This window comes from Anser anser (assembly GCF_964211835.1).
Source record: "Anser anser genome assembly, chromosome: 21".
Classification (NCBI taxonomy): domain Eukaryota; kingdom Metazoa; phylum Chordata; class Aves; order Anseriformes; family Anatidae; genus Anser; species Anser anser.
This window is the reverse complement of record NC_139742.1, coordinates 1,433,451-1,452,505: the sequence shown is the minus strand read 5'-3', so window position 1 is coordinate 1,452,505 and position 19,055 is coordinate 1,433,451. Positions and strand designations below refer to the sequence as shown.

The following is a 19,055-nucleotide window of genomic DNA, read 5'->3' as shown; positions in this document are numbered from 1 at the left end:
AGCCACGGGAAAACACCGGGGGGCAGCTCGTGCCCCGAGCTCAAGGTGCAACCCATCCAAGAGCTCTCACTTGATCTGGGCAGAATTTGGCAGCTGGCTGGTTTGTCCCTTTCCACCCCCAAAGCGACATGCCAGCAAGGCCAGGTGAGAGCCGGTGTGCTGGCGTCCGCTGGCCAGCTGCGGGGGCCCTTGGCACGGTGCGGGGCTGCCGTCGCCGCGTTTTATGGCACTCTCCTTCCTCTCCTCCCGCCCTTCCCGCCCTGCTCGAGCCGACCAAATGCCCCACGGAGGCGGATGTGCTGTCCCGGGGGGCGCGGGGTCCCGGGGAAGGGTCTCTGCTTTGCACCAGCCTTTGCCATTTGTTCTCCCCAGGGCCAAATGGGCGCTGGGGGGGCTCCGTCCTTCCCAGCGCCGCGGTGCACGCCGGCGTTTCCCACTCTCGCTCCCCAGCGGTGCACGAGGCCGGGGGCAGCGGCCGGGAGACCTCGAGTGCCCCAGCACCGGCCCCGCCAGCCCGTTTTTGCTCCATGTGCTGATTTCGCACCCACGCTCCTGCCTACCCGCAGCGGCCGTACCGCGCAGCGCTCACCCCCGGGAGGCCCCACAGGCGCCGTGCAGCGGGTCCCGGCCCGGCCACGGCCCCCGGGGACCGAGCGAGTGGCACCGAGCCCCCCGGGGCCGGCGGGACCCAGCCGAGCCGCCCGGACCCCGCAGCCCGGGGCCCCGCACCGGTCCCGCTCCCGGCCCCCCGAGCCCTCGGGCAGCTCCCGCAGCCTCGGCACGGAGCCCGCAGGGGGCCGAGCGCAGCCGCCCGGCCCGCACTTCGGCCGCTGGTGCCCCCTGCCTGCGGCCAGCACCGCCGCGCCGAGCCGAGCCGAGCCGAGCCGAGCCGAGCCGGGGCAAAGCGAGGAGGGCCGGGGCGTGCCGAGCCTGGCCAAGCCGAGCGGCGCCGTGCGGGACCGAGCCGTGCTAGGGTATGCTGAGCCGGGCCGGGCCGAGCCGGGCCGGGCCGGGCCGGGCTGTGCTGTGCTGTGCTCTGCCGGGCCGGGCCGGACCGAGCCGTGCTAGGGTATGCTGAACCGGGCCGTGCCGAGCCGGGCCGAGCCGAGCCGAGCCCGACAAAGCGGAATAAGCGAGGGGAAGCTCAGTGCCGTCGTGCGGGGCTGCTCCGGGCCGAGCCGAGCCGAGCCGAGCCGGCTGAAGCCCGGAGGCACGGGGCCGGCCCGGGCCGTGCCCGCCGCGGCACCGGGGGGGGGTCGGGTCGGCTCGGGTCGGGTCGGGTCCGGGCCGTTCCGGGCCGGGGGAGCCCCGGGCCAGCCCCTCCCCCCCCGCAGCTCGGCAGTGGGGGAGGGGCGCGCCCCGCCCCGCGAGCGGCCGCTCCAATGGGCGAGCGGGCGGCGCGCCCCGCCCCCGCCGGCCCGGCCGTGCCATTGTTATGCAAATAAAAGGGGGGGGTAAAAGGCGCGGCGCGGGGCCGGCTCCGCTCCAGAGAGGCCCGGGCGCGGCGGCGGTGGCGGCGGCGCAGCGCGGAGCGGAGCAGCGCGGAGCGGCGGCGCGGACCCGCCGCAGCCCGGCCCCGCATGCCCGGCCGCGCGGGGTAGCGGCGGCCCGGCCCGGCCCAGCCCAGGCGGCGGCGGCGGCGCCGTCCATGCGGGGCGTGAGGCGAGCGGGGCCGGCGGCAGCATGAGCCAGAGCGAGGTGTCGCCGTGCGCGGCGCCGCCGAGCCAGCGCGTCTTCCAGGAGGCGGTGCGGCGCGGCAACACCAAGGAGCTGCAGTCGCTGCTGCAGAACATGACGAACTGCGAGTTCAACGTGAACTCCTTCGGGCCCGAGGGGCAGACGGCGCTGCACCAGTCCGTCATCGACGGCAACCTGGAGCTCGTCAAGCTGCTCGTCAAGTTCGGCGCCGACATCCGCCTGGCCAACCGCGACGGCTGGAGCGCGCTGCACATCGCCGCCTTCGGGGGCCACCAGGACATCGTCCTCTACCTGATCACCAAGGCCAAATACTCCGCCGGCGCCCGGTGATGCCGCGGGGCCGCCCCGCCGCCTTCCTGACATGTCAAAGCTGCTCGGACTCCGTGGTTTTTGTGGTTTGGTTGTTGCTGGTTTTTTTTTTTTGGTTTGGTTGTTTGGTTTTTTGTTTTTGGTTTTTTTTTCGGCAAAGAAATTTGGGGCCCCGCAAAGATTTACTGAAAACAAACAAACACACCGCCATTTACCTGCTTCTAATTTTGTTTTTCTTCCAAGGGTTGTTTTCCTACTGTAATTTTTTTTTTTCCATCTACCTCGGCTGCACTCACAGTATTCACGGTTTCAGTTTGACATCTGGTCAGATGCTTTAAAACGGTTGTTCCCCCCCATCCCCCCCCACCCTTCCCTCCCCGGTAATATTTAATCCTTTCTCCCCTCTCCTCTAACCCCCGTGGTGGCCCGTCCCTCGATTTTGAAGTGTTCTGGCTCAGAACCGAATTCATTTCAACGCCTCCCCAGATGCACCCGCGTCCCCGGGCGGTGCTTTCCCCCCCGAGCCGGCTCCGACCACGCCGGGACTCGGCGCCGGCGCCCGGGCAGGTGGCTCCCGGCGGCCCCGCCCCGGAGGGGGCCGCGCATCTTCCCCCGGCAGGCTTCGCCCGGTGTCTTCCTACTGCTCGGTTTCATTTTTTTTTTTATTATTTTTTTTTTGAGGCAACTCCATTGGAATATGACAGACATGGTTTTCTCGCCCTGCCTGATTGCTTTTTGTGCGTGTGCTGGGTTTTTTTTGTGTTGTTTTTTGTTGTTTTTTTTTGTGGGTGTCCGAAGAAAGTCTGCATCCTCAGCCGATTCTTGAATCCATTTAGCACACGTGAGATCACAGGAAAAGACGTTGAATCCTTCCTTCTGGTTTTGTGTGTAAAGGGAGGATTAGTAAACCCTGAACTCTTCTTTTTATAAAAAAAAAAAGTGAAATAAACTCTAGAGGCAGAGGATTTGCTTTTGCACAGAAAAGGGGCGCGAGCGCTCTCTGCTGCCTAGAGAGATGCCTGAAAACTACTGAGAAATAGTTTGGGAACTTTTTTCTTTTGGTGAAACTTGGATAACACTTCTCAATGCAGAATGATTCACTTGATGTATGTAGAGTCACCTGCCTTTTATACTATATATATGTCTAAGTATATATATATTTATAAAAGAAAGGGAGGAAGAAGAGAAAGCCACCCTAAGTCGCATTTTGAAGTGACTGCACGTATAATCGCAATGCTGCTTTTTATTGCTATGGCACAAGAACACCCATTTGGAAAATACGGAAAATTTCAGAAGTCTCCTCTCTCCCCCTGGTCTTTCATCCCTCTTCTGTTTGTCTGCACTAAAACCAACCATATCACTGCCATCTCCCTGCTCTTTCCTCTCTTACTCCCTTTATCCAAACCATTACAATTAAAAAAAAAAAGTTACCTGCTGTTTTTTTGGGTTGTGTCTTAACTATTTATCATGTATGTATATATTTGTGGGTGAAGTTTGTGAGCCTGGTTTTTGTTTGAAGCTGGTGGTGAGTGTTTCAAAATATGGTTTGGGAAATATGCTTTTTTCCTAGTCTCAAAACTAAAACCTTGAGTCTGCCATTATTATTTCCCATTGCACTGAATATTCTGCTTTGTCTCTGATGGTTTCACCTGCAGTTTGTTTTGTTTCTTCCACTTCAACAATTTGAGTTAAGTAAAAAGCTCCAGATTCAAAGAAGAAAAAGGAAAAAAGCCCTGTCGCGAGTGTCTACTGTTAATGCTGTAACTTGCAAGGAACTGCTTAGCTGAAGTCTTTTCTGTGAGCCTTGAAGGTGGTGTCCAGCACTTCCACTGGTGCTTCTGTGTAATAGTTACAGGGTGGGAACAATATCTTTTCTAGCGAGGTTTTATTGTCGTTACCAGATGGTTGCACATTTTTTTGACTAAATGGATTTGCCACAATGAAATGTCATAACATTTATGACATAATATTAAAAAAGTGTATTTTAAAGCCAAGTTCTAGATGGATTTTTAAAAAGAAATCTTGGTTATAAACCCAGTCTAAAGGGAGCTCTGTCCAGTGTTGTAAAGACAACATGATGTAACCCATATTTATATTTTTATAAAATACCTATTAAGACTGTGAATCTCCTGTGTGAATTGCTGAGTGAGTTTAAGAAAAGTATTGTTCCTTTCCAGCTTCCTGGAGCTTTAGACACGCTGAGATTTTGGAAATTGTATGTCGGGGAAGGGGGTTTGCTCTGAAATTGTGAGTTGATGTATTTTTACATCCCTTTGTATTTTACTGAAAAGCTGCTGCCCTTCCTAGTCCCTAGAGTTTCAATTTTCTATGCAACCCCCACACCCCGTCTCTCTTTATCTTGAGAAGTAAAAGGGATGCAGATTGATTCAAATTGAAATGAGGGTCCCCCCGCCCCCCTTGTTGGCTCATAGTGCTGCTGACCCTTCACGCCAAAACGGGGAGTACAAGAAAAGAGGCAGGTGGGGGAGGCTCTTTCGTGCATGACTGGTCACCTTATGGCAGTCATCTTTTTAATTATTATTATTATTTTTGTAAGAAGAATATATTGATAATGTCAGTGAAATAAGCAGACATTGAAGCTGATGCACAGATTGCTCCAGAAAGGAGTTTTTCTGTAGATTTTTCTTTAGATGCGAATACCTTTTTTAATTATGTTAATTAATGTTAAGAATTTTTAGGCTTATATTGAAGCTGTATGTGGGTCACTATATGATCATTTCTAACTGGATAAAGTCTGTACAGTACAGCATATTCCTGAGTGTATGATATAGACGTGTAGCCCCAGAGTGCGAAATTTATAAATAAATTTTTTCATTGATCTTTTTATAAAAAAAAGTCTTTTTTGTTTGTTCTTTCCCATGCATGGGGCTGCGTGGCAGCTGTGATGGGGGTGGTGGGTCCCTGGCTCTCCCTTTAAGCTGCTGTGTTCTCCTTGGGGGCCCCCAGGGTGGCTGTGACCTGTGCTGGCAGCGCTGCACCTGGGGTTTGATGCATCCCCGAAGAACACTTGCAGGGCTGGGGGGCTGGGGACCGTGCGTCCGGGGCTCTGATGGTTTCCCCATCCCAGCCTCAGTAGCGGCTGAGGGTGCTGGCTCGGGTTGCAGCCTGGTGCCAGGCCAACGGCTTGGGGTTCGGGCCTCAAAAGCAGCCCCTGCCCCGGGGAGTGAGGCAGGAGCCCCCTGCACCTCAGCTCACGCTGGCTCCTCTGGACCAGTGGTTTTGGGGTCTGCAGCCTCAGTCTGGCAGGCTGAGTACCCGCAAACCCTCCTGGGCTTCTTTACTGCCCTTGGTGAGGTGGGTGAGGTGGCCTGGTCCCCTCCCAGCCTGTGCTGGGCCTCTGGGCTGTGACGATGGGGCCATTGCCATCCAGGCATTGCCATCAGACCAATATTGACTCCAGCAGCCCCCCATGGGGTGAGGGGCAGCATCACCAAAGGCGTCCCCAGTCTTCTCCCATAGATCAGGGCAGGCTGAGCCCTGCACCTTCGGAGGCACCCGGAGCAGGGTTCAGCTGCACAGGCAAGTGGGAAAAGCAGCAGCAGCCCCATGCCTGTGTCACTGGGGGCAGGGTGCAGCAAGCCTCCAACACCAGGGTAATTTAGGGACCAACCTCTTTCCATACAGATAATTGTACCAGCTCTGGCAATGATCAGATCCTCTGGAAACATGTGCCATGCCCAGCCTGATGTTGGGTGTAGGCTCTTGGGGACTCCAAAAGCGATGTCCTGCAAAGGGCAGTCTTCCTGAACCTGTTTGGTGCCACTTGGGTGCTGTGTGACATGGGCAAGGGACAGGGACCTACCCAGGTAAGGCACCACCAAAATGCTGAAGCCCTCCTGGTGCCGGAGCGCTGCTGGCAGGATTGAAAATGCTCTGAGCAACCCTAACAGGCAAACCCTGACAGGGGTATCTCTCTCTGCTCTCAGGTAGTTTCTGGAGGCACGGAGCCCGCTGGGCAGGGTGAGCTGTAAGGTACTACGTAGCAGCTTAGATGTGAGTGTTCTTCTCTGCTCGTACCTGATTGACAGCGCAAAACCTAAAGCGGGGTCACAGCTGTGACTGTGGGCACTGCTTCGCTCCGCACAAGTCGGGTGCTGGGGCAGCCCCTGCAGTGAGACACGCATATGCCCATCCCCCTGCCCGCTTTGCCATCCCCAGCAGTGCCTCTGTTTGAGACAGTACTGCTAAAAAAAAAAAAAAAAAACAAACTCATCCAGGTGCTATTTTATTGCTGCAGAGAGAAACCCAGGGCTTTTCATCATGCACCTTGTCCCGCATCTTTTGGCCAGCCGGGCTGTGCAAACCATGAGCAAAAGGACTGTTTCCCAAGGAAATGCGGCATCTCTGTGCAAATCTTATCTCTTCCCATGGAGCGGGCTGGGGCCTCCAGGAGCCCCTTTGCAGGAGATTTCGGCCGGTCGGTGAATACAAATCGCATACCCCTGGCTGCCAGCCCAGCACCGGCGAAGCCACACTGTGCCCTGGGCTCGCATGTGCACAGCCGCCCAGGTGGCCCTGAGCAGAGGGGTAGCGCCGAGGCCAAGGGCGCAGCGGAGCTGTGCATGGGGACAGGGACAGTGTGGGGCTGGCGGTGCTCAACACTGGGCTGAGCCCCCGGCCCCGCTGCAGCGCCCGGAGCTGCCCCACTTTGCAGCACTCGTCTCTAAAGAAACCTAGTCCAAGAAATCTAGGAACTCCAAAGGCTTTCTTTCTTTTTTTTTTTCCTTTTCTATTTTTGTTCCAATAAAACAAAAATATTGGAACGTTTCGTGTCGTAAGCACATTCTTCTGGCATTTTTGTGTGTCCCTGGCTGCATGTTATTGTCCACTGGCCACATTACGTAGGTTCTGTTGTTCCAAGAGAAACCAAAGAAAGAATTTGAACTTTCAAGTGCTTCCTGCCATTGTCTTTTGCTTTTGTTTGTGCTACTGACTCCAAAACAGATGGATCGGTCTCCCCTCCGTCCACAGGGGTGATGGGAAGTCAACACAGCCCAGAGAAGTTTGACAGCTTTGTCTTCTGTTATATTCCCCTTCATTCGTCAAGCCCAGACATCAGAGCTGAATCGAACAACGCATATGGATGGGGGGGAGGAGGTGGGATTTTATTTGAATTTCAGGGAGCTTAACACAGTAAGTAATGAATGAGAAAGAAAGACAGCGAGTGAGCGAGCGAGAGGGGACGGGCTGTAATCAAAATTCAGTACATTTTAAATAGATGCTTTGTTGGCATTTGTATGACTATGATAATGCCACAGCCTGGAGATCCGAATAGGAGTTACCTTTTTAAAAATCACAATTGACTACTGTTCAGTGCCGGGGAGGAGACGGCGGCTCAGTCTGGCTGGACAGGCTCTTCGCCCTTCCAGCTGAAACATTTTGCTACTTCTCGATGCCTTCTTCACTGGATCCCCACAATTGGGGTGAAACCCCTTGGCATGAGCATAAGTGGGTGGTAGGGTGGTCACGGCACACTGCTGTCAGCAGCACCGGAGGTCTAGAGCACATCATGTGGGACCCTATGTTCCACAGGATGCTTTTGTTTCAACCCATTTTACTGTGACCCAAAGCCTCTGTGGTGTTGGGTACTGGGACTGAGCCACGTTTGGCTGCGAAGATCCAGGTCCCTCCTGGGCTGTGGCTAAAGCTGGCCATGCCATTCCTGCGGTGAGATCGCTGCAAGCCTCTGTGCCCTAAAATCACGGGCACTCTGAAGACCTCCATGCTCGGGGGCTGTGCTGTCCCAGGGTTGCTCCCAGGGCTGTGACAAGGTCTGGCAGGGCAGCGCGTGAACTGCGGGTGGCCCCCACTTCTCCTTGATGGCAGCCAGCATCCCAGGGGATGACACTGCATCACCATGTCGTGTGGGCAGGAGGAACATCTCTTCTCAGCAACTCTCCAGCTGCTCACTAAGGAGAGGTGACCTCTGGGTCTCACAAAGAAGCAGAGATTTGGGTGTAATGTAGTTTTACATCGCACTTACAGGTTGCTTCATGTTTTCAGGTTTCTCTTGCTGACTAATGAAATGCCCAAGCAGGGCAGCATCCTGGTTTGGCTTGCTCGGGGGAGGGCAGTGGATGGGGGTTGGGTCTGGAGGTATGGAAGGCTGCCCAGATGGAGGGATTACAGGCTGGAGACAGTTGGAGGGACAAAGGATGGAGGGATGACTGTATAGGGATAAAAGGATTGATGGGAATGAATGGAGAGATGGAGGATGAGGGATGGAGACAGGGGGACAGGAGAATGGCTGAGGATGGAGATAGGGATGGGTGGAGGAATGGACAGAGGGAAAGCTGGACAGCTGGGTGAGTGGCAGGATGGGGGACAACTTGCTTGGACTGTTGCTGGGACAACTGTTTGCGCTGGAAACTCTTCATTTGTCCTGAATCCAGCACACTTGATGCCATTCTCTGGCTGCTGCTTTTTAGGAAGAGGTTCCCAGAAGGGGCCTCCCCTTTCTGCACCACGGGCACTCCCCGCCTGACCTGGGCAGCAGCTCTGGCAGCCCATGGGTGCACAGAGAGGCACAGACACCCGGACATCGGCTGTTCACTGCAGCTCCTCCAGCATGGCTGTGCCGGCCCACGGCGCCGCAGCCAACACTGGCACCTGCTCTCTAAGACCACCTTTGCCCCTAGTCCAGCCCAACACCAACCAGCCCCATGCTGCACCCAGGCAGGCTGGATGTGTACCCCATTGGCACCAGCCCTGCCCAGGTGTGGAGGACGCTGGGGACCCGGCAGCCTTGGGTGTCGATGTGGGGGTGCCGCCAGGCTCCCGCACTGCATGGAGCAGAGCTGGGTGAACGAGCCAGGCAGGTATGTACAGCCCTGCTTGGGGATGTTGGCAAATGGCTGTCAGCTCTGCAAAGCATCTGTGGGGCACTGGACAGTGCAAGGCTGAGCCTTTGCATGGGGCCTGAATGAACTCTACAATTCTTGCTTTAAATGAATGGTACAACGGAGAAGAGCCACTGCCTGGAAATGGCACCTTTCACCCCAGGAGTGCACTGCAGCCTCATTTCTTGTTTTTTCCAGATGGAAAAACACTTCTCACTGATTCACAGTCAAAAGCAATGTTATACATGATGCAGTTGCTCAGATGGGCTCTGAATGTGCCTAGACCTGTCCCAGCTTTTCTGCACAGGACCAGATTCCTGCCTGCACAGCCCTGTTTGCTGGGGAGCTCTTGATGGGATATCTTATTATACCAGGCTCTCCCCAGAGCAAGGCCACATGCTGCAGGAGTGGTGTGGTGCTCCTGCACATCTAATTTCTTTCACTGATGCCTAAAGTACTTGGTCTGAGTGGCCAGAAGGCTCTGCCAGGGACGGGTTTGCAGCATGCTGCGGAGGCTTCCCCTGCTGTCCCATCCCATGCCCCATAGAGAGCAGCGGGGTCTTGCAGGAGCCCCAGACCTTGGGGGGATGGCAGTCGCTGTAGCACACACAGGGAATCCCCCCAGGCTTGAGACCACCACTGGGGACCCCACAGACCCAATCGCCCAGCACAGACAGGGGCTGGGGGTCCCTAATGCCCGCAGGAAGGGGGCTCCAGGCTGGGGGTGGCTGCAGGCTGGGAGCACAGGGAGCCAGAGCAGCACACACTGCCTCGCACCACAGCCCCGGGAGCAGGTCCTCAGGGCCCAGCCCAGCACCCACACACACAGCTCTCCCTAGCAGGTCCTCGCATTTCACCCTGCTCACATTTTCAGCTACGGTGACAACGCTGAGCCTCCCCCCCCGCCCCGTCTCCTTTTCCACTCACAGCCCGCCCCCCCCCCCCCCCCCCCCTCCCATTCAAAGCCCCTGTCCTTTTAAGCTATTTTTTTCCCTCCTATTCATTTCCCGGACGCCTCTATCCTTTTCTCTTGACTAGCCCCTCTCAGGGAGCAGCTGCTATGCTAATAAGCATGAGGCAGAAAAGGGAGAGAGCCTTTGCAGTGGCTGGGGAGGAGAGAAAGACCCCGAGCCCTCCAAATGCTAAATAAATCCCGGGCTGGAGCAGCATCCCCGAACAAAGAGGCCTGGCCTCCCCCCCCCTTCCCCTCTTCCCAATTCCACCACCTTTTCACATTCAAATCCATTAAACAGCGAGCAGAAAGACCCCGAGTATTCATAGCATTGCATTAAAGAGAAAGCCCCGTGGTCCCTCTCCACGGCCGAGGGAAGGCCTCGCACCCACCACGCTGCGCAGGCCCCGCGGCTGCGGCCAGCTGGGGAGCCGCCACCCGAGGCGGAGGGGAGACAAAAGGGCCCCGGGCACCGGGCAGGGAGAGGCTGGCCTTCCACCAGTGTCACAGCTCGGCATCCCCACCCGGGCCTGCTGGGCTCCTCCGTCAGGTGCAGCTGGGGGTTGGGGCCATTAGGAGGTGGGGACCCCCCCCCGTGTCTCCGGACTGTCAGCAGGGCCAGCGCTGGGCAGTGTGATGGCAGTGACAGGGCTGGGGACACCCAGGTGGTGTCCCACAGCTGATCCCAAGGGGCAGGAGGTCTTGGAGGATGGTTGAGGAAGGAGAGGCCAGGCACAGCCGACGGCCACCATGAGGCGCCCACCAGCCCCCGCCACCTCTGCCTGACCGCAGCTGGTGCTCACCCAGCCAGACAGGAGCCTCATGCTGATAACAGAGACCCCTCCTGCCAAAATTGGTGGGTCTGTACCTGTTTTGCCCATTTCACCCTGGAGTCAGAGCAGTTTCATCGTGCAAAGACCTCAGCCCTCATACCCCAAGTAAGAGAAATGTGGGCCCTCACCACAGCCCCTCTCAAGTACATCCAGCCTTTGCCTGAAGGACCACAAGTGTCCCCAGGTCCCAGTGGACCTCTGATGTCTGCTGCTGGCTGCTGCCTGCCCATTTTGGTGAGGAGGATCCTCTGCATGGCACAGCTGTGGTGCATGTGCCATGCAGATCTCCTCTCACCACTGTGCAATAGCATGACGTGAGCCAAGCCCACCTCTGGAGCTGAGCCAAATCCAGGCTGTGGGGGTCACACTGGGGTTCTCCCACCACAGCCTAGGACGGGGACCCCACTGCTCCCCACATGGCACAGCCTGTTTATGGGAGCCAGCAGGGATCAAATGGGGCAACCGCACACCACGCACAGACTCAGACAGCAGGGGTGAACGACCGTTTTCTGTGGGGGGATTTGCAGGTCCCACTGTGCTCCTACGCAGGTAACATGCGGGTGGGTTCCATAACTGTCAAGTCTGGTGGCACCTGAAGGGATGTGGCTCTTCCCTGGAGGAGGAATAGATGAGCACAAGAATTTTTCTCATCTCTTTTCTAGGACAGAAATGGAGATGCAGCTCTGGAAGGATTTCACGTTCTTCTTTAGTCACAAGTTTCTGATAGAGTCATAGGACACCAGCACCTGGGGCTTTTAGTGCCAAATATTGAAAAGTGTGTTCAAATCATGGGGAGGCAGCAATAACTGGGACCCAGCATGTGCAGCTTGGTCAGTGGAGTGGGATTCAGCTCCAGCCCTGGAGTGTCCATCTGAGGTAGTGCTTGGGCTCCTCAGGGTGCTCCCTGGGGTGCTCCTAGCAGCATGGGATCCCTGGGACGCCTTCAGAGCTGATGCTTTGCGGCTGTCAGGCTTTGCTGACCCACCTTGTCCCTGTTCCACACTGCAGATCTCCAGCTTCTTGGCCTGGAAGCATCTTGCTGGGCTCCACCTGGGATGTACTTCACCAAAAAACAGAGCTCTCTGGTATGCATGTCAGCAGGGACTCAGAGAAGTTTCCAAGAACAGCCTCCCCCATCCTGTGAAGGAAATCACCTCCGTCCAGAAAGTGTCAGCCTCAAACTCCCAATTAATGAAGGACAGGGGCGTTTCCATCCTACCATTGGCAACCCCTGTATGCAAGCATGAAGGCCCAATCCAGCACACTGACAAAGCAGAGCATGATGTGTTGCTCCAGCTTTGCCATCACTGAGCCAGCCTTGACTTGGGCAGAGACAGGCACCGATCCTGTACTTCCCAAACCAGGTGACTTGCTTCCACCCGCACAGAGCTCCTTGCCTGACACAAGACACCTGGAGGGTCAGGTAGGTGTTGAGGGTGCAAGAGGCATGGAAAGCCTCAGATATGACAGCACATTCCTGCTCCTGAGTGACTTCCCATGGGTTTGGTCAGTAACAGGTACCCTTGCAGTCCCCTTACTCCCAGTGTGACCCCGAGTCCATCCTCCACCATCTCACTCAGCTCCAGCCCCTCCGAAGGACCAGCCCCAGCAGCAAAATCCACCCTGCTCTGGACCAGTCCTTGGGAGTAGTCTGAAGACCAGAGCGGGACCAGTCCGTCATGCACACGCTGGTGGCTAGATGTGGGAGGGGATGAATGCAAACCACCTCAAACTGCATGGCCATGGGAAGTACTGAGAAGGACAAAGAATACATGTTGGGTTTTTGGGGGGTCTTCTACAGCTGAGAGGACGTGGTTGATGGGCAGTGGGGCACCACCACCTCTGACGCTGAAGCTGTGGCTGCAAATACCCCAGCCCTTCTCCAGGAGGGCAACTGCCCACCTCACACACCAGTTCAGGCTCCAGCCTTTCTCTGAACACTGAAATGGCGGAGCTTGCTTCAGACTCCAGCCCTGCAAGATGGGGCCCATTGCTCTGCCGGGGTGCGAGCCACCTCCGTGAACCCGCCGGAGGCCGGAATCACCCCGCCTTGCCTCCAGGCTTGCCGAAGAGCTGCTGCAGGCTGCCAGCTGCCTCCTCATCGCCGCAGGGCTGCCTCAGGACACAGCGGCCCAGGCTGGGCTGCCCGACCCCGGGGACTCGCGGGTGCCCCGGTGGGGCAGGACCTCCACGCAGGTCTACCTGCGGCGGCAGGTGGGGCGGGGGGGCCGGGGCGGTCTCCTCGGGCTGGCTGGGGAGAAAGGGCCCTGCTTAGCAATGCAGGAATGCAGCGGGCTGAATGCGGCGGGGCGGGTCTGATCTGGTGCCCCACTAAGCCCCCATTCTTTCCCAGCCGGTGCATCTCGTATTCAGGCTGCCTGCTCCTAAGCAGAGTGTCTTTAATCCTTCCCTTGTCTCCTCCGTTCCCTTTCAGGCCTTCGGCCAATGGGAAGGGGATGAGCAGCTCTCTCCAGGAAGGAAATTAAAAGCGGGGAGGAGGTGGAGAGGAGGAGAGCGCGGGGAGGGGGACTTGGACGGGGAGACAATCCTGGAGTGGAGATGCCAGTCATCGGGGTCTCAATAGCCCCATTCACCCTGCCCAGCCACACAGAAAATCAGGGTCACCAGGATCCATGCCCTGCCTGGAGACAACTGTTGCTTTATTCTTTTTAATTGCTGGAAAACGCAGAAAAGTTCACTTGTGTGTGTGGCTGGCTCTGGTGGGGGCTGCGAGGGGGGCGCGGGCGGTGGCGGGGAGGGGACGGACGGGGCGAGGCCAGCGCACAGCCAGGAGGGACACAAAAAGCCCCGCACGTGAGGGTGCAGGATGCGACCCGGCGCGGCGGAGGAGCCATCTGCACAGCTGGGGCCACGCCGTGGCGGGGACAGGGGTGCTTCACCCCCGGGCACGCCTGGTGAGGACCCCCGGGGCTGGAGGTGGAGGGGACAGCCCCCCACGCATGCAGGCAGATGGGCGGATGTCCCCACGTCTCTGGCCATGGAGATGTCTGGGGTGATCCTTCCAGCCAGGGACACAGCGAGCGGGCACCCACGCAGGAGGACACAGCAGCACGTTGCCACCCTGGTCCAAGCATGCTGAAACGCCTTCCAGACCAAAGCACAGCCTTGTCACCACCACCCTGAGGCCCTGCTCCCATTGCCACCGCCCCAGTCAGACGGACAACAGCCCCCCAGGGTGCGCAGGCAGGATGCCCCATAGTACAGCGCCCGCCCCGCTGCCCCGGCAGCCAGCCCCAGTGATGTCCTGGAGGGCATGTGTGCAGCCTCAGGGCTAGGGGCTTGGGGAAACCTGCTACCCCAGCAGCCCTCTTGCTCTTCCACTTGCTGTCCCATGCACCTAGATGTGGGTGAGCACCAGCATGGAGACACGAGCTGCCAATCGGCAGCTGAGCAGCTCCGCACTGGCAGGTCCATGGCTGCCATCCATCTGATGGGTGGTGGATACTGGGGGCACTCCGGGAGCAAGACAAGAGTGCCCAGGACAGAGCTGGGGCCGGTCCCAGCCTGTCCTCATCAGGAGCAATCTGGGAGGTATCTGGTCCAGCCTTTGCACCCCTTCTGCTGAAGACTCAAATTCTCCTATCTGAAGAGTGTCAGACATATGCTGGCCATGCTGGTGGTCCCATCTGCTCCCATCCTGCAGCTCATCCTCAGGCCATAATGTGCTTCCAAGCATTCTGTGACCAATAGCAGACAAGGCAGCATCCTCAGGTTTATGTGATACCATGGCTCACGCTCCATCACCTCGCCCACCCTATACATACCCTCTTGGCTGGCATGCCGCTGGCAAGCCCAGTGCAAGGTGCTGCAGGCAGCACCTGGCAGGGTCGGCCAGCCTCCGGAGCAGGGGAGATGCCTGCTGAGGCCCAGAGACTCTCCTCTGTCAAGGCTAGGATGAAGGACCTAAAAAACCTCAGGGTAGGAGCAGAGCCCCTGAGCTAAGGAGCACCCAGTGGGCATGGAGGAAGAGGAAAAGGAGGAGGAGAAGGATGAGGATGAGGCCAAAGAGGATAAGGAGGAGGACACGGACAAGGTTGTGGAGCACATTTTTGCTCCACTGGAGAGCATTTTGCTGCTCAGGGCAGAGGGGTGCAGGACACACCACCCCCCAAAACCCAGCCCAGGTTCAGCATGTGCCTGCAGCCCCACTCCCTTCCTGGCAGATGTTATTTTAAAGCCATAACTGCAACTATTTTAAAACCATAACTTGACCAGTCTTGATCAAATGCAAGCAGAGATCTTCCTCAGGTCACAGCCTGGGTAGAGGTAGACAGGAGCACAACCATGTCTGGGAGACAAAAAGGCACCTGGGAGACAAACCAGGCCCAGGGTGCTGAGAGCATATGGAGAAGGGCACGAAGCAGAAATGCAGGCTGGTGACCCCTGACACTGCCAGAGACTGGCCTGGGAGCCAGGGCAGAACTGCAAATGCTTTCGTAGTGGTGCTGGAAGCATAAGAGGAAACAAAGACCTTGGCATCACCCAGCGGCATCCTGCACTGGGCCAAGAGAGACCTGGTAGAAGGAGGCTAACCAACGAGTGGTGTCCTGGCTACCAGCTTCATCGGAGTGACAGAGGAGGGGTACAGCTGGGAGGTGGTTTATGTAGTGTGAAGATGCTCAAAATATAGCAGGGAAAGAGCGCATAAAGGAATCCTTATAGGTGAAAATCCCAGACTAAAAAAAAAATGTAAAATTCAGATTGCACATGATGAGAACAGTAAGATATCTAGAAATATGAAGTGATTCCAGAGAACATGCAAGGTGGGATGTTTACATCACTTCCCCCATGCATAGACTGGCTTCATCAAGACAAGATGTAGAGATACAGTTTGTGGATGCAGTAAATGAAGCCTCTTGAACCTATAACCCACATGAAAAGATGCTGTTCTGGGCTGGATCTTGAGGGCTTGGGACCTGGCTGAAGAGATGCTGGGGGAACTGCACCATACTGAAAAACACAGCACTACCAGGCTTAACAGTGCGGTGAGATAGAGGTATACCCCATAACAAGTTCAGGAAAAGGAACTATGTAGAATTCAGGAATACTACCCAAAATCCCATCCCCAAATCTCAAGGTCCCAGAGATAGATGGATGGTATTACACAAGCGTGAGAAGCTTGGGTAAAATGTGTGCCACAATTCAGAAGGAAAATGAAGGGCTAAACCCCTTCCTGGTTCTACGAGAGTTAAATGGTGGTGCTACAGAAAATGCCGATGTTTCAGAAACAGAAATCTTGCCTAGGAGAGGGAAAGCCCACAATGTGGCACGTCAGCTGAAATCAAGAGACTAAAAAGCTAAAAATGAATGTGCAAGAAAGGATGTTATAGCTGGTTGAAGAATATCCCTTAATCCATTAAGAGCAGAAAGACATCGAGGGGCTGGGGAGATGCCCAGGGTGTACAGGGACCTTTGGGATGGTAAGGCCACAAGGAGAAACAGCCCAGTGTTTTTCTTTCTTGGACAAAGGTGGTGAGGAGATTCCCAGGCCTGGCACACTCACTGCAGCCGTTGCTCAGAGGACAATTGCCAGAACAATTTGAAGTAAACACAGTGGAAGGCCCAGACTGGTGGGATGAACTGTCATCCCAGACAGATGGCTCATACCCGGGAGGAACACAAATGTTAAACCATGGAGGTGCTGGCTACAGCACGGTACCTTGTCTTACAGCCAGGCAGCAGGCTGGTGGATGGTGAAACTTTTACCTCTGTAAAGGGGATGCTGAGAGCTAAAAACTGTAGACTCTCCTTGCTGTATTACTAGTTAAAAAGCAGAATCTATGCAGAAGGTAGGTCTACGCTGAGCATGTGGCCCCTTTCTGCAAGGGAAATCCTCCTTGTCCCAGAGAGGATCCAGAAGGCATCACCAGACTGGATTTTCAGAAAACTTCTGATGGTGCACCACACCAGAGATTATTAAAGAAACAAACTTGCTGTGGGAGCAGAATGGCTGTTCTGTGAACTCAAAGGTGGTTGAAGGATCAGAAGCAACACGTAGGGCTGAACAGCCACTCCTCAGGATGGAGGACACTGGGTCCTCCAGGGGCCAGCCCTAGGGCTGGTTGTATATCTGACATCTTCGTCCATCCCCTGGAGAAGGGAGTGAACAGGAAAACCTTCAAGTTCACAGATGATACTGGGGTCTTTTGGATAGCAAAATACTGTTCGTGGCAAGGAGTTTCAAAAAGACCTCGCAAAAACAAGGACAAAGAGGTAGGAGGTAAGTTTTGGTGTAGAGAAATGAAGGTGATGCTTCAAGGGAGAAGTGATCAGAGCAAGGCATTCGCATGGAGCTCAGGACAGGTGGCTAGACTCAGGAGCAGAGCTGGGAGCCATCAGTGACCTGGTTTCAGAGAACTGTTAATTAGCAGAGCAGAGAAAAAAAAAAATCAAACTGCTGTGTAATCAGCAAAGTCTTGGGAACAAGATGGCAAGTGTTTTGACACTGTAGGAAATCTTGGAAAGACTTACCTTGGGTGCTGTGTGCTTGAGCTCTTGTTTCCACAGCTGAAGAAGGAGATGGGAAGTCAGCTTTCTCTGGACCTGCTTTGTAATAACTGATGAGATGAAATGCCTGTTGTATGAGAGGGGACTGGAAAAGCTGAGACCTACCTTGAGAGAGGAGAGCCAAGAGCAGATATGACTGAGGCCTGCAAAATCATGAGGGTGGTGGACAAGCCGAGCATGAAACTGTAACACTCCAGCAGTCCTTGGAGTTAGAAGCACTGGCGGGAGATAGGTTGAAAATAGAAAAGATAAAACTTCATTACATAGCAGGTTTTGAACTTCCAGGGCTTGTTGCCACAGGGAGTAGGGGAGCCAGATAACACTGGCAGGTTCAGAAAGGGACTGGATGAGCTCAGTGAACAACTGGTTTGCAAAGGGACAGTGGAAGGATGAGGCAGGGATGCCCCCTCTAATGCTTGGATTCATGGTGGATGCTGGAGAGCAGGAGAGGAGTGGAGTCAGGCTCTTAGTATCTCATTTTTCCAGTGATGAACACGGAATCTCGGTGGCCTTTACCCTGCAGGGTCTGCCTGATGTTCCACAAACCCCCCGGGCAGCCACAGGAGAGTTGCGACACCTGCAGTGCCTGCAGGAGAGGGGTCCGAAACTGAGTGGGTGTAAAAGGGAGGTTTGAGTCAGAGCAGTGGGGCCGGGGGGGTTGTTCCGCAGGAATTTCATGGCGGTTTCTCCCTGTGTTTGGTTTCTGTCCAAACCGGTCTGAAACCAACATGCTGGCCGCCCTTCCTTGCCAGCTGGCAGCAGCCTGTACCCCACGGATCCCGCAGGGTCCCTGCGGCCCCGAGCCCTGCCGGAGGGCCCCGTGGGCATCTCCTGCCCCCAGCGCTGGAGCCGTGGCTGCCCCAGGGCTGCCGTGCGCGGCCCCAGCAGTCGGTGCCCGCCTGGGGCCCCGATGCGGGTCCGTGCAGCCCCTGGGCCTGGAGGGCTGTGCCCTGCTGAGGCTGCCACCGCAGCCCCACGCTCCGCAGTGTGTGGGGCTTCTCCATCCCCCTCCGTTCAGCGGTCCTGGTGCAAACACAGCCACAGCCCTCGGGACAGGGGCAGGGGCAGGGGCAGGGGCAGGGGCAGGGGCAGGGGCAGGGGCAGGGAGCGTGTTTTTGGAGGAGAACACGGGGCTGCCGAGCTGCACCGCATCCCCGGCCTTTCCGGGCGCAGGGCTGGCGACGTGCAGGAGCTGGGTTTCGCAGCCGGCTGCGCTGCTCCCCACCTTTCCCGGCTGCACGGTGCCCGCGGGGCCCGGCTGCGCCCCAGGCCCGCACCGTGACGGGGCGGGGGGCGGCTGCCGGCCGTGCCCGCGGCGGGGCAGGGCGGCGGGCACGGAGCCTGCCCGCGGCCACGCGCTGCGGCCCGGCCTCGCCCGCGCCTCCCGGCCCCGTTTCTCGCTTCGCGAGGCCGCCCCGGGGCTCGGCGGGGCCGGGGCTTTTCCTGGCCGCCGGCTGCCACCTGGCGGCGGCAGGGCCGGTGGCAGCGGGGCACGGCCGGGCTCCCCCGGAGGGCCGGGCGACGAGGCGGGCTCGGTGAAGGCACCGCACGGCCCGGCCCGGCCTCGGCCCGCTCCCGAGGACGGCCCGGAGGCGGCTGGGGGCGACGGGAGGCTGGAGCTGCCCGCCCCGGCCCGCCGCCTGCTGGGCCCGGCGTGGGCCGCGCCTCGCGCCCCTGGGGACGGCGGCAGGAGGAGGGGGGGAAAGTCCGGCCGGCCGCTGCAAGCGTGCCTGCAGCTCTCGCCCTTCTCTGCAAATATTGAGCTACCGGCCGGCTGGAAGAGGGGCTCCTGCCCTTTGCTCTGTTTGCCGTTTCCTCCGGCTGTTTGGTTTCAGTTAATCATCCTGAGAAGGCAAACAGGGGTGGGGACGGACG

At 57.1% G+C, this 19,055-nt stretch overlaps 1 protein-coding gene across 1 annotated transcript; it reads left to right on the top strand.

The window, feature by feature from the left end:
- The first annotated feature begins 1,489 nt into the window (after nucleotides 1-1,489).
- NRARP (NOTCH regulated ankyrin repeat protein) lies at nucleotides 1,490-4,863 on the top strand. The gene has a single exon (XM_083807631.1). It carries the CDS (start codon nucleotides 1,684-1,686, stop codon nucleotides 2,026-2,028), a length of 345 nt encoding a protein of 114 aa, XP_083663757.1. The 5' UTR covers nucleotides 1,490-1,683; the 3' UTR covers nucleotides 2,029-4,863.
- The last annotated feature ends 14,192 nt before the right edge of the window (nucleotides 4,864-19,055 follow it).

Excerpts from the sequence above, each read along its gene's own strand:
- NRARP (XM_083807631.1), top strand. The coding sequence starts at position 1,684 with ATGAGCCAGAGCGAGGTGTCGCCGTGCGCGGCGCCGCCGAGCCAGCGC.